The sequence below is a fragment of the Bubalus bubalis genome, chromosome 5, assembly GCF_019923935.1.
Source record: "Bubalus bubalis isolate 160015118507 breed Murrah chromosome 5, NDDB_SH_1, whole genome shotgun sequence".
In the NCBI taxonomy this organism is placed as follows: domain Eukaryota; kingdom Metazoa; phylum Chordata; class Mammalia; order Artiodactyla; family Bovidae; genus Bubalus; species Bubalus bubalis.
In genome coordinates, this window is record NC_059161.1 from 12,508,810 (window position 1) to 12,524,712 (window position 15,903).

Consider the following 15,903-nt stretch of genomic DNA (forward strand, 5'->3'; position numbering starts at 1 on the left):
GTTAGGAAATAAGTTACATAATGTGTTTCAGTTTCATTTATTAAACCAGAGGTTAGAAGGTACAGTAGTATGAAATATTTGATGTCAAAAGATGAATATACACATTTACTGATAGCAAATGTTATCATCTTAAATAGTAGATAATATCACCTGATTTCTGAGATGTGTGCAAAAGTTGGACATAATGTGAATTTCCAGTAAGGATGCAATGGTTAGTCCATATTTTCTCAGAAGAGCATTCTCAACCATATAGAATTCTTCTTAAGCTAGCACATACATATCCTTCACAGTAGGACTGTATGCAAGACCATACTAGATTAATTTGCTGTTAATAGTTTCCTGCTTATTAGAGTTAGCTTTAATTCTGCAGTATGATGGCTCAGTGGGTAAAGAATCCACGTGCAGTGCAGGAGACTCAGGAGATGTGAGTTTGATCCCTGGGTCAGGATGATCCTCTGGAGAAGGAAATGACAACCCACTCCAGTATTCTTGCCTGGGAAATCCCATGGACAGAGGAGCCTGGGGAGCTACAGTCCAAAGAGTGGCAAAGAGTCGGACATGACTTAGCAACTAAATACTCAACACAAGTGTTAGGCTCAATGAAATTTATCATGTTATAAACTTGTAATGAAAACATATATACCATTCTGTTGTATGCTATTATGAAATTGTCATTTGATAGATCAAAAAGTGCTTGGATATTGGCCATTTGGCGTAGTTCAGTCAGTATTGTCATTAGCTGAGAGCTACTGCTGGAATGTTTTTGTGGAGCTGTGTGTTAATACCGTATGGTTTTCAGAAAGTTGTTTGATTCCTTGTTGGACTGTCAACTATCTCAATTGACATTCTGACAGAAATATCTCATGCAAGGAAGCCTGTGGCACTGTTTTAACTTTCCAGAAGACCAAGAAAGGACCCAAGTCGAAGAAGATGAGTTTGGTTTCTGGGGATTTTTCCAGTGGTACAAAGGATATCATGGGTTGCCTTTGTATGTAAACTTGCAATGAAACTCTAGAATGTTACTTCTTGGCTGAACCTGATTTAGTTTGTAGAATGGCCCAGAAAGCAGCCCCAGTGATTAAGATTAAAACCTATCACTGACATTAGAATAGAAGCTTCTTATGCAACAGTTGTCTATAAATAACATTTAAGACAGATATGTATGGCTAATAAAGATTTTCCAAAAAGCACCTAGGAAATGGATAAACAAATGTTATTATTTATTGATTAAAAAATGCCGATTCAGGTTACCTAAGATCTTCCAGTGTTGCATCTGAAATGCTGAGTCTGTAAGAGTAAAGGCCATTTTGAGATACTCTCTGGTTCTTTCTGGGGCTTCCCTGATAGCTCAGTTGGTAAAGAATCCACATGCAATGCAGGAGATTCCAGTTTAATTCCTGGTTATGGAAGATCCTCTGAAGTAGGGATAGGCTACCCACTCCAGTATTCTTGGGCTTCCCTTGTGGCTCAGCTGGTAAAGAATCTGCCTGCAATGCGGGAGACCTGGCTTTGATCCCTGGGTTGGGAAGATCCCCTGGAGAAGGGAAAGGCTACCCACTCCAGTATTCTTGCTGGAGAATTCCTTGGACTGTATAGTCCATGGGGTGACCAAGAGTCGGACACGACTGAGTGACTTTCACTTTCACTTTCTGGTTCCAAAGCAGCTTACATCATCTGATATTAGGTAATCATGGTATATTGGTACATAGCCAGAAGGTTAAGGATGAGCATAAGGATCCTGTCAGTTCAGTTCAGTTCAGTTCAGTTCAGTTGGTTAGTCGTGTCCGACTCTTTGCAACCCCATAAATCGCAGCACACCAGGCCTCCCTGTCCATCACCAACTCCTGGAGTTCACTCAAACTCACGTCCATTGAGTCGGTGACTCCATCCAGCCATCTCATCCTCTGTTGTCCCCTTTTCCTCCTGCCCCCAATCCCTCCCAGCATTAGAGTCTTTTCCAATGAGTCAACTCTTCGCATGACATGGCCAAAGTACTGGAGTTTCAGCTTTAGCATCATTCCTTCCAAAGAAATCCCAGGGCTGATCTCCTTTGGAATGGACTGGTTGGATCTTCTTGCAGTCCAAGGGACTCTCAAGAGTCTTCTCCAACACCACAGTTCAAAAGCATCAATTCTTCAGCACTCAGCCTTCTTCACAGTCCAACTCTCACATCCATACATGCCTTGACTAGATGAATCTTTGTTGGCAAAGTAATGTCTCTGCTTTTGAATATACTATCTAGGTTGGGGAAACAGTGTCAGACTTTATTTTTTTGGGGTTCCAAAATCACTGCAGATGGTGACTGCAGCCATGAAATTAAAAAGGATCCTGTAGCCTTTGGCAAAAGTTCTCAAGCATCGTTGCATATTATTGATGGATGATTGTTTTTTGTAGTGTAACAATAAATAGCAATGATACCTACATAATATCTTCCCACAAAGTCATTTGGCAACGAGAACATAATTATTTTGCTTTCCTCATTATGCGTCTTCAAGTCTTTCAAAATAGTCTTGTTTACATGGTTGAAGTGGTCAGACCTGTGTGAAATGGTCAGATGTGTGATTTGACTTCTTTCCTAAAGAAGAGCCTCCTCAGGGTGAAATTAGTTCCCCCACAAGGATATAGTGACCAAAAAGGTATAAAATTGTGTCTTACAGAAATTTGGCAAGAGAGTATTTGTTCCTCTTTGAGGAACTTTGTACTTATACAGATGTCAGTATAACTCTAGTTGGATTTAGCTATTATATCAGTTGAGTAGAAGAAATAATGTCCTTTTTCAGAGGAGAAAATGTGAGATCAGTCTTAAATATCAGTTAAAAGAAGCTGTCACTGAACCAGTTGCCTGGACATCATTGTGCCTGTGTGCTCCGTTGCTTCAGTCAGGTCTGACTCTTTGTAACTCTATAGGCTGCAGCCTGTCAGGCTCCTCTGTTTGTGGAATTTTCCAGGCAAGAATACTGGAGTGGGTTGCCATGCCCTCCTCTAGGGGATCTGCCCAACCCAGGCATTGAATCTGCATCTCCTGCCTTGCAAACAGATTCTTTACTGCTGAGGCACTGGGGAAGCCCCGTACATCATTGCTATAGCCCAGTTAGAGCCAGTGCCTTGTACCTGCAGTTTGAAATTCTTGCATCACTTCAAATTTTCAGATCACTACTGTGACCCTACTTTTAGGATTATAGGTGTAATAGCATATTTTAGTGACATCTTGATTATAATATTAACAGGGAAGGAATCTGTAGTAGGCTTTCAGAACAATCTGTATTGTTCTGGTAAACATGAACATCTGAGCATCTGAGCAAAGGAGAAAAAAAAATGTGAAATCAGAAATTGTATTTTAAGATTCACAATATAACCTACTCTGAAAACAATGTGTTCATCAGGCCTTCCCTGGGGTTGCTTACTTTCTAATAGCTATTCCTTAAAGCTAGTCAAGTACTTTAATACACATGAGAAAATTATTCCTGGGCACTGGACTCCCAGGAACATTTTCATGATTGTCATTGATTGCCTTGAGTTCCAAACCTATACTGCTGCTGCTGCTGCTAAGTCGCTTCAGTCGTGTCCGACTCTGTGCGACCCCATAGACGGTAGCCCACCAGGCTCCCCCGTCCCTGGGATTCTCCAGGCAAGAATTCTGGAGTGGGTTGCCATTTCCTCCTCCAATGCATGAAAGTGAAAAGTGAAAGTGAAGTCGCTCAGTCGTGTCCGACTCCTAGCGAGCCCATGGACTGCAGCCCACCAGGCTCCTCCGTCCATGGAATTTTCTAGGCAAGAGTACTGGAGTGGGGTGCCATTGCCTTCTCCGAAACCTATGCTAGTCTCTTACAAATAAGTGTGTCTTAGCATGGTTTGGTGTTAAAGCTCGATACAGTTCCAAAATGCCAGATGACATTGAGACATAAACAGTACAATTCAAAAATGCACAAATTCCCATTAGAACTCAGTGAACTTTGATTCTAAACCCACCATTGTCATGGAAACCAAGATTTTTTTAATAATTACTTTTAAGAGCAATTACCTTTATCAACTCTAGGAGTATAAGCCTCTCAGAGCTCTGTTTCTTAAGTTTAATTTCTTATTCTTGAATAGAATCATGTATGCAACTGTCTTTCATTTCCTTTTTTTTTCGCTATACATATATATTTACTTTGTTAGATTTGTACAATTTTTTTGTAACTTTGTGGGTATATATATATATATGTAATACAACTGCCTTTCCTTAATGCACATTCTATGATTGTAGATGAGCTGAAAAGCAAAATTGAGTGTGAATCCATTGAAGATTATTTTATACTATTTCTATTGTAGGTTTTATGTTTGGAAGTCCTCTCTTAATCAATACTTCAGGTAATAATATGTTATGATTAAATGCAGAGGATCCTACATTTCCTTTACCCTAACCTAAAAAATACAGCTTATTCGTAAATTGTCAATATGGTTGTTCATAAAAGTTGTCTTTAGTGGAAAAGTGAGTTTTTATTGTACATGAGGTGATTGTTGCTTTAATCACAGACTATGGCACATACAGGAACACGTCTCAGGAAGGCATTTGTTAAGTGCTCTGATGGCCCGAACTGACACTGAAATTACAGAGACTCTCAGGTCTGTGTCAGTGCCCTTGCCAAGGGTATCTGATATCCTTTGGATGTTGACCAAGGGACCTTGTACAAATAGATAAAATAAATTTATCAGAATATTTCAGAGGAAGGACCTCATGGTAGACTCATTCTCACAGTGATTTGACATGTTCCTGGTTCCATCTAAAGCTTCTGTTGCAATAATCACAGCTCTGTGATAACTATTTACAACCCACACATTGCCAGACATTACTGTCTCTAAGTCTACATGTGCTTCTTTGGGATTTAAATAATTTGTGGAACTTATCCAACTGTCTGGGTGATGCTGCGAACCTTGTCATCGACAAGCAAAAGAATAAACTAAAATGATGATGCTGGCTATGGATGTTATATTGTCAGTTGTTGGAGGACTTAGCTGGCTTCTAGGGAATAAAATGATTAATTTTACTTAATTAAGTGGAATCTACAGACATGTCTTATCTTTTCTCAATTATATCAACCATGTTTTTACTTCCCTGTTGTCTCCCCATTGCCTAGCACCATAAACAATTGGTAAATATTTTTGAATAAATGAATATGTTGAAGATACACTTTTTAATTAAAGTACAGTTAACATACAATATTATATTTGTTTCAGTTGTAAATCATAATGATTCAACATGTAAATATATTACAGAATAATCATCCTGATAAATCTAGTAACCTCCTGTTCTATACAAAATTATTAGAGTATTACTGACTGTATTCCTTTTGCTATATATTACATCCTGGTGACTTATCTATTTTATAAGGAAGCTTGTACTCTTAGTGCTCTTCATTTACTTCCCTCAGCTCCCTGCCCTTCCCCCTCTAACAACCACTAGTTTGTCCTTTGTATCTATGTTTTTGTTTATGTTTTGCTTTGTTTATTTTTTAGATTTCATATATAAGTGAAATCATATGGTATTTTTCTTTCTTTCTGACTAATTTCACTTAGCATAATACCCTCTAGGTCCATACATGGCAAGATTTCACTCTTTTTTATGGCTGAGTAATATTCCATTGTACATGTATCCATTTGTCTATTGATGGGCCCTTAGGTTGCTTCCAAATCTTGACTATTGTAAATAATGTTGAATTGAACATAGAAGTCCATGTATCTTTTTGAATTAGTGTTTTTCTTGTTTTATGAATAAATACCAAGAAGTAGAACTGCTGGATTATATGGTAGTTCTGTTTTTAATTTTTTGAGGAATTGCCATATTGTTTTCCAGATTGGATGCAGAAGCATATATTAGAGTGTAACTGTTTTATATTAAGCCTGGCATTTCAGAGATTTATAAAATCCTAAAACAATGCCTGTCTTCTCACTAAATCTTTGTTTTGGAAAACATAATTCTTTTTCATAAAAATGTGTTAACACTTATTGTTATTTTTATGTGAATTAATCAAAACATTTGAAAGTTAGAAATTCAACCAAAAATGCAAGTATCAATAGTTGTAACTCACATTCCTATGTTCCTGGATGTCTGCAATATTTTTTGAGACTGTAATTGTTTTTGAGATAAAAAATCTGAGAGTTGCTGGCTCAGAGAAGGGAAATATATATTTGTGTTTGTGTGCGTGCTCAGTCACTCAGGTTGTCCCACTCTTTGTGACTCTATGACAGTAGCCTGCCAGGCCCCTCTGTCCCTGGGATTCCCCAGGCAAGAATACTGGAGTGGGTGGCCATGTCCTTCTCCAGGGATCTTCCCGACAAAGGGATTGAACCCAAGTCTCCTGAGTTGGGAGGCAGTTTCTTTACCACTGAACCACCTGGGAAGCCTATATTTGTGTGTACAATAGCAATAACCAATTGTAATTTAAAATATAAAAAAAGTAAAATATCTAAAAATAGCCTTACAGGTCTATGTGAAGTATAATAAAAAATGCTCTATTTTAGAATATAAAAGAAGATTCAGTAATTGAAGATTCACACCATGTTATTTGATAAGAAGTTTCACTATCATGCTGCTAAGTTGCTTCAGTCATGTCTGACTCTGTGCGACCCCAGAGATGGCAGCCCACCAGGCTCCCCTGTCCCTGGGATTCTCCAGGCAAGAACACTGGAATGGGTTGCCATTTCCTTCTCCAGTGCAAGAAAGTGAAAGTGAAGTTGCTCAGTCGTGTCCGACTCCTAGCGACCCCATGGACTGCAGCCCACCAGACTCCTCTGTCCATGGGATTTTCCAGGCAAGAGTCCTGGAGTGGGGTGCCATTGCCTTCATTATCATAGTCGTATTCATTTTCCTTACTTAATTTATAGATTACACATATATCTAAACAGCAAAAATATTTTAAACCTGTAAACATGAAAATTTCTATAAAATTTAAATACTTCTAAAGTTTATGTGAGAATAATAGGTTAGTAGCTGCAAAAAATATTTTTCAGTATTTTTAAGGAGACCTGCTTATCTGATATTATATTCATAGTAGAGAGTCGGATAAACAAAATCAGTGATCTCAAAACTAGTTTCTTTGTGTGCTATGCATATATGTGTACATATGTATATTTGTGTGCATTTAGTGTATGTTAAAGGAAACATTAGCACTCAACTTCGCTCACAATAAAGGACACATAAATGTAAACAATTCCTATCAGTTCGGTCAAGATAGATTATTAATATTAGAGGTAAATTGCATTTGTAAATTGCTGTGGGGGCAATTATAAATTGTAACTGCCTTCTTGGATAGCTACTTGCTACTATATATCAAGTGCTTTAAAATATTCATAATCTTCAATGTGGCAAATTTATTTCTAGTAATCTCTTCCACAAAAATATTCAGAAATGAAAAAAATATTTATACATAAATATGTTCGTAACAGCAGTTTTTATAATTAAACAAATTTTAGAACAGCGTGTATGTCTACATATATGGCAGTGATTAAGTAAATGTGGTAATTGCAAGGAAAACCACATGTAGAATAATATTAAATAAAAATAGAGAATACATTTCATATAGTGCATAAGTCTGGCTATGTAGAATGTATAACAGAATGCCTGGAGTAGACACCTTAATACATTAACTGTAGTTGTCTCTCAATTCTGGAATTGTGAGTAATTTGTATTATCTTCTTTATTCCTTTCTGTATTTTCCTTAACTTTTTAAACAATGAATACATACTGTGTTAAAGTAAATAAAAGCTTACAATTCAATTAACTCTTGAAGTTTCAACCTATGGATTAAGACAAGTCAGACAAACGAAATTTTATATTGCATTTCAGCTCAAAATTACCTGCTCTTCTACATCTGACAGTAAGTTCTTTGGGGAGTACGTCCATTTTCCCAGGGTAGTTTTTGTCCATTTGCCAATAAACTGTATGACTTTGAACAAGTCACTTTACCTCTCTAGGTCTTTAATTTCCTTGCCTATCAAATGAAGTTCTTTCCAATTTTAAAGTCTGGAAATTGCGTAACAAATATTTAAAAACTATATTTCCAACAGAAACGTCTTTTGCCACAATCTGTATGTATCTCTTTCACTATACATTTTCTCCTTATGCTCTTCTGTGTTTGTGTTTCTGGAGCTCCGTCTTCCCTCCCTAACATCTGATGATTGAGAAGGGATTATAATATCATCTTTCTGTCTGTCTCCCAGTATTACTACTCAAGGCAGCATCTAGATTCTAGTGTTCTTGTATGAATATTGTTGACTGTCATTTACAAGTCATCGGTGATGTGCACTGTCATAGAATTTATAAAAATCTGTAGAGATTCTAAGAATCTCGATATCAACGGATTGACTTAAGCTTGATGGTGAAGGGCAATTGCCTGTTCCTTGTCGTCTTAGCCTGTATTGTTGGACCTTACTGATTTTATCATGAGTTTGAGCAAACTCCGGGAGATGGTGAAGGACAGGGAAGCCTGGCACACTGTAGTCCCTGAGGTTGCAGTGTCGGACACGACTTAGCGATTGAACAACAACAACTGATTTTATACTCTATACTGTTGTACACAATCCAGGATTGGATACTTATATTTACCATTCAAAATGACTAGCATTTTGGAAAAACTTGTTTTTTTTTTGATGAAGCTATTATATACTACTTAAATTGTAGTTGGCAATCTGATATTTTTAACTCGGTGGTGCTTATTAAAATTATTGCTATATTTAGTTAATTCAAATAAATTTCTAACAATGGTACTGGATGACATTATGAATACATATCATAACACTATATGATAAATTTTATGCAGATCCATTCTCTCGATATCAAATATACTTTTCTTATAATTTAATGTATTCAATTCTTCAGTGTAAAGTTTTAATCTATAGTGTATACTTTAAATGGAAGGGTAGACCTTAGAGTTGATGCTTTTTGACTAATTGGTTGTCTGGGGGGAATATATGCTGTTTGATGTCTCCATGTGATTCATGTGTACTGATAAATTTCTTTTTAAACTTGCAGCAAATAGTGGCAGCAATAAATGCAGGGATTATACCTTTAGGAAACACCTCCAATCAAATCAGTCACTGGGATTTGGGAAGTTCCTTCTTCTTTGCTGGCACTGTTATTACAACCATAGGTAGGAGACAACTTATTTTGTTGTTTAATTTTGGTACAGCTTGTGAGTTAAAATTCATTTGTTTGAATTTTTTTACAGTTGGTCAAAATGGTCTTCTCAAGGTGGAAAACTAGAGTCTAGTAAATTGATTTTGAAAAGAGAGTTTGAACAAAGGAATGATGAAAATGAATTACTGATTCGGAATACCGAGTTGTTTGAAATCCACCCAAAACTCGGGAGCAGTTCAGTTGAGTCCTTCGACTAATGGACAAGAACATCAAGAAATGGCTTGAAATGATGATTTTGGTAGAGGGGACAAGTAGTTTAAAATTTTCCTGCATCTTTGATTCTTTAGTACAGAAAGAAATGATTTGAGTACAGTTTTGACATTCTTTTCATGAAGTTCTTATTGGATATCACTTTCTTCAACTTATAAAATTTAACTCTAGATTTTAGCAGATTGTTCTATTCTTATGTGGTTGTCTATTATGATTGCTTCAGACCTTTTTATGCATTATGTTTTTCCAGTAACACAAATCTGTAAAAAATTAACAGTGAAATATGAGGATTACAAAAAGAATGAAACTTTAAGCCCTTGACCTTTTATCTTTTCATCACGTTGAATGTCATAGTGTTTGAAAGTGGAACATGGTCTCTTTTTTGGGACTGACTGCATCCACTCAGCACCCCCTAGGCAGCAGAATGGGTAGATGTAGGCAACTTCTTTTCTGTTATTCTTCAGTGCCCAAGAAATATTCCGAGGATATAAACACAGACCCCATAGTGAAAGCTAAGCTTGCCATGCTGTGAGAATTGGGAGGGGTTACAGCTATCTTATTTCACAGAAGAAGGTAGATTTAAAGCATAATTTTCAACGAAGGGAAGAAAATGGGCCCATCACAGTTATGCAGAAAATATGTGTGCAAAAGGAATTCTCTTGCATATATGCTTGTGATGAGATTTCCTCTCATGAGCCTGACCTCTGATTTGGGCACGCGAATTAATTTTCTAAAGGCTTTAATTTTATTGTTTGCCATTGGTAGATTATGAAGTGCCTACAGTTTTCAAATGAGTACTTCTGTCAAAGTCCTGAATAAGAGAACATGGACAATTTATGGATGAACTCTTGCTTAAATTTTCCTTTGAGAGGCATTTGTAGTGTCCTGTCATTACGCGGATCCACTGTAATGCCTTTTTGTGCTGAATCACTTGCCAGTGAAATAAATACCTTAGCATGTCGATGTTTGCCTTCGTTAAGAGGCCAAAGAACTATGTTTACTCTTATATTTCCATCGGCTAGGTCAAAAGTTGTGTGGCTGTGAAAATCTGGAAGAATGGCAACCTTGATTTCTAACCATAATAATAGGTTAACTATGGAGCTTAGACGGCTTGGCCATTTCTACTATGGAAATAACTGTTTATTGGGTAAACTACTTAGAGTCTGGAAGGAAAAAAAAGCTCACAGACAGAGTGAGAAAGGTTTGTTTCTGCCCAGTGAAAACTCAAAAAGTCCACGTTGTAGCTCATCGTGACCACCACTAAATTATTCTCCAAGAGACTTAGTCATTATACAGACTTACTGTTGCATCCTGTGTTTATAAACAGTCTCATTTTTTGAATCCCAAATTCAGTAAGTTTTGCAGACATATACTTCAACACATGAAAAAAAAATAAACCATTATTACCAGCCTTACCCCAAATTATAGCCATTAAGCACAGTAGCTGATTATTTAGGTTGTTTAGGTAGCTCCCTGACAGCCCACATCTCTTACTGTTCTACCTCAGGCTTTAATCTGAGGCTGATTAAGTCATTCTAGATCAGTGACATTTACTCCATGGTCTTCTACTCTAAGGTCAAGGCAGTCTGCTCTGACCTTAGACTAGTTTTATGGTCTAGGGCAAGATAAACGTTTGGCCTTTTTCATAAGTCTCCATTTGACATCCAAGTCATTATTTAATAAAATTCAGTATAATTATTAATATTGCTAATAATAATTGTCTGACCTTTGAAGTGGTTTTTAGAAATTGAGGACATTGTAACCTCTAGCACTAAGCTGCATTGCATTGGTTGTTTAAACAATGAACTTGAGATGGTCTGGGAGACTCAGTTTCAGTGGCTTCTTGGGGGGTGCCCGATACAGGCAGTGTGTCATGGAGCTGCACCGGCGGATACTGTCCCAGATTTTTCTGCTCAGTGTAGACGATTTATCTAAGAAGTCAAAGTGACCCTTACCATTCATTACAAATATGCCCAAGAGAACTTGAGTTATACAAAATAGAATGTTAAAATTTAAGGTCGAACTTAAGAGAGTCTCTTCATATATCTACATGCTCTTTCCAAAACCATACCCTTCCAAACCCTTCACAAATTCCATTTCACAGTGGCACAGGCTAACATACGTTGTCGACAGTTCTTTTTCTCTCATTCCTTACTCCCAGTTCATCAGCCAGTCCTGCTGCCTATGCCTTTGAAGGAGATCTAGAATTTAACTACTGTTCCCCATTCAAACTGCCATCATTTTGGCCCACGCCGGCATCATCTCAGCGCCAGCATCCCCGTATAGAGAAACCTTGGGCCCAGAAATACTCTCTGGATTCCAACTAATTCAGAGCAAACACTGTTCTCCATTGCTTAGGTCATCTAGTAAGATGCACGTTCTGGGATTTTTGTGTATTTGAGTCTTTTCTGTATCCCCCAATGCCTGACACATAGTGGGTGCTTAATAATTATTTTTGGAATTAAAAAACAGATGGAGATTCTAAATGAGATGACATACAGCTTGTTGGAAATTACATAACATTCAACTGATAACTTATTACACAAAATTCTTAATTCCTTAAACAGGTTACTAACATTTTTGCTCATTTATTTATTCAGTAAATAATAAAACATGATTTGTCTCCCACTGTAAAGATAAGAGGTAAATTATTTGGGCCCAAGTGGCACACAGATCAGTCAGGGAGATCAGTAGGCAAATTGTCATTTACCATATAGCCTGCCAGGTGCTATGGCTTAAGGGCATTTAATGCAAATGTACTGGGAAGATTCCCTGGAAAAAGAAAGAATACTGGCAACCCACCAGTATTCTTGCCTGGAGAATTCCAGGGACAGAGGAGCCTGGCAGGCTACAGTCCATGGGGTCACAACGAGTTGGATACAACTGAATAACTAACACTTCACTTCAGGTAATTAAAGGCATTAATAACGTGAGAGCTTTGTAGGCATCGGGGGTTCATGTGGGAAAGATTAGGGGTAACAGAGAGTATGATCTGTTTAGGAACTGTTGTTGAGTTGCTCAGTCGTGTCCAATTCTTTTTCAACACTGTGGACTGTAGCCCACCAGACTCCTTTGTCCATGGGATTTCCCAGGCAGAAATACTGGAGTGGGTTGCCATTTCCTCCTCTAGGGGAATCTTCCTCACCCAGGGATCGAACCTGCACCCCCTGCATTGCAGGCAGATTCTTTACCACTGAACAACCTGGGAAGCCCGTTTAGGAATTACAGGCCATCCAAAATGGTTGTTTGTAGTTGAAGGGATCATCTTTAGGAATGTGTAAATCAAGTCAGCATAGTAGCTCCTCCTGAAATCTATGCTACTTTTGCTGCTGCTGGGAGTGTAAAAGGAAATAAGAACACGGTTTTGGTTTGCAATCTAATTTGGGAGATAAAATTTACGGTTAGGAAATAATGGAATAATAACAGAAATAGGTCTTGTGGAATCAAATATTACATGGAATGATTGTTTCAGTGCTATAAGAAGAGAAAAAGGAAAGAACATGTGGGCTAGAACAGGAGGAAAAGGCTTAATTAGAGAAGTTGGGTTTGAGCTATGCTTTGAAGAAAATGTTTTGGTTTAGATTGGTGGAGAGAATAAAAGCCTCCTGGTCTGTGAGAGAGCTAAGCAAAAATACCAAGAGAGAACGAGCCTGACTTATTTTTAAGACAGAGAAGTATTCACGTAGACCAGAGGAATTGCTTAACTGGGTAGTGGGAAATGTTATTGACTGATTCAAATGGGAAGAACACAGTTGAATATAGTTTGGTTTTTGAGAAGTTTGGACCTACTGTACTAAGACAGAACAAAGGAATTTTTTTTTTTTTTTGGAAAGTGAGTTAATAGGTTAAAAGTAACCTTAGAAGATGCATCTGTGTGGAATAGAATATGTGGAGATAGACAGTGAGGGAATAGTTAAGAGGCCTTTACCGTGATCCACAGAAGAGTCAGAGTATTGACTGGGTGGATTGGAGCTGGTGTTGAGAAATGGGATTAGGACAAAAGGTTGAAATAATTAGACGCAAGAATCCACAGGCCTTGGGGAGTAATGCAATGAAGAGAGAGGTGTCCAAACGTTGACTGTTGAAGTGAATATTTAGGCAGCAGGTCAGTACAGTTCAAAGGCAGTGCTAGATGATGCTGTGAAGAAAAAGAAGTTTTAAAAAATGGTCAATTAAAATAAATAAATTGATTTTATTTTAAATGGCCGAAAATTTATACATGTTGTTGTATTAGGAAGCTTCATTTTAGTTGTTTTCCTTCCTCAATTTTTATTTGTTGGTTTATTCTTTAATTCAGACAGACTAGAAAGACAAGGTAAACAGGCTCCCTCCTGGAGAGCTTGGCTTTGAGGAAACCCAAAATTAGTCAGTGCCCTGAAAAACAAGACCATTATCAATGGTGATAAGTGCTCCATAAAAGTTCACGTGTGTGATGGAGAGACGATAGTGGAGTGGGAGGTGCTCTAGAGCAGACTGATTCAAGAGCTCTCAGAGCAGGTAATGGTTAAGCTAAAGATTAAAGGATGAAACAAAATCAGCCAGGGAACCAGCATACATGCGTGTGTGCTCAGTCGTGTCCAACTCTTTGCAACCCCATGGACTGTAACCCACCAAGCTCTTCTGTCCATGGGATTTCCCAGGCAAGAACGCTAGAGTGGGTTGCTGTCTCCTTCTCCAGGGAGATCTTCTCGACCCAGGGATCAAACCTGCACCTCCTGCAATTGGCAAGCCTTGGCAGGTGGATTCTTTACCGCTGAGCCACCCAGGAAGCCCAAGGCAGGAAGAGAAGAATGCAGAGATGAGTTCAGGCAGAGGGCACAGCATGGCAAAGAAGAAGCAAGGTTAGCAAGATGAACGGGGGCTGGAGCATGTTAGGACCTGATAGTTGTGACAATGTCCTCAATTCAGTGGGAAGCCAAGGAAAAATTTCAGCAGAAGAGAGTCCTAATGTGACTCATGTTGCTGTTCAGAGGGCAGAAGGGAAAGCAGGAAGTCCATTGCGAAGGTTATTGCATTAATCCATAAGAAAGAAAGCAACATAGAGATTGTCATGCTGAGTGAAATAAGTCAGACACAGAAAGACAGATGTCATATGAGATAGCTTATATGGGGAAGGGGATCTAAAACAAAAGAGTGTATATGAACTTATTTACAAAACAAAAGTAGAGTCATGAATGTAGAAGACAAACTTATAGTCACCAGAGGATAAGGGAGGGGAGAGAGATACACTGGGAGTTTGGGACTGACATATACACACTGCTGCTAAGCTGCTAAGTCGCTTCAGTCATGTCTGACTCTGTGCGACCCCATAGACGGCAGCCCACCAGGCTCCCCCGTCCCTGGGATTCTCCAGGCAAGAACACTGGAGTGGGTTGCCATTTCCTTCTCATATACACACAACCATATATAAAATAGGTAACTAATAAGGACCTACTGTATAGCTCAGGAAACTCTACTCAGTACTCTGTAATGGCCCATATGGGAAAATAATCTAGCAAAAGAGTGGATATATGTGTATGTATAACTGTTTTTTTAAATTGACACAACATTGTAAATCAACTATATTCCAATAAATATTTTTTTTCAAAAGAGAGTTTATGAATGGAAATATACTTGTCTCTGAGAATGGTGCCATGGGAAGTTTAATGTTTTAAATTTTAAGTTCTTTTAAAGCTAATAAGAAATCACTTAAACTCTAGGAAAGTCTGTTGGCAAAAGTGATGTAATGGAAAACTGTATTCTATTTTGAGGTCAATTTAAAGATTAGAATAAGATGTAAGGTGATTTTGTTCCCAGAAGGCATTAAAATATAATAAAATTTTCCCCAGTGGAAAGTAAATTGAAATGCCAGAGCCAGGATTTGCCCAAGCTTATCACTGAATCATCATGATCTCTGAGTGTCAGAATGTGAATAACGAGATAGCACTGTGGTCTATAGCAACTTCAAAATCTCAAAGCAGCATGTTAGGTCTTATGGAAAACATTTCCTCGGAGTAATGTTTCTTGTATTTACAAAGGACTCTTGTTTTCTTCCCCTTGAGTTATAGAGATTGGATTCAAGTATATAATTTCTATGTTTAGTCTTTCTGTATTTTGAGCCAGCCACCGAGTCTCTCAATTTCCTTATACCTTGATTGAATTATTGAATTGCTGACGCTGTTAGGACAATGGTCACAGATTTTCGGCAAGCTCCTGTTTCACCTGTTTAGCATAATGCTTACTTGAGTAGACAAAAAGGAGAAAAAAAACTAGAGAGTAGTTTAAACAAACAATTCCTGATAAAAAGAAAAGGTCAATTTTGAAAATGCCAAGAGTATATTGAAAAGTGTAAAGCCTTATGCATATCTTTATCAGGGAATCTAGGACCTTCCTGTTGGAAATGATAAAAAACAAACATACAACAACAACAACAAAAACTATAGCTTAAAAGGTGAGGAAAAAGTTGTAAGAGCTTTTCTGTACAATTTTGTTATCTCATGAAACCACTAACTGGACTTGGAAATGAGCAGACTTGAGGC

General features: G+C 37.8%; 1 protein-coding gene across 4 annotated transcripts in view; it reads left to right on the forward strand.

Annotated features, from left to right (window-relative positions):
* The window catches only part of KCNK2 (potassium two pore domain channel subfamily K member 2), a 229,851-nt gene that overhangs the window by 121,774 nt on the left and 92,174 nt on the right, over positions 1–15,903 (forward strand). For all 4 annotated transcript variants that reach the window (XM_045165653.1, XM_045165654.1, XM_045165651.1 and 1 more), the window contains exon 3: positions 9,011–9,128. In XM_045165653.1, coding sequence (XP_045021588.1) covers positions 9,011–9,128 — 118 coding nt within the window. The remainder of the gene's footprint in view (positions 1–9,010; positions 9,129–15,903) is intronic.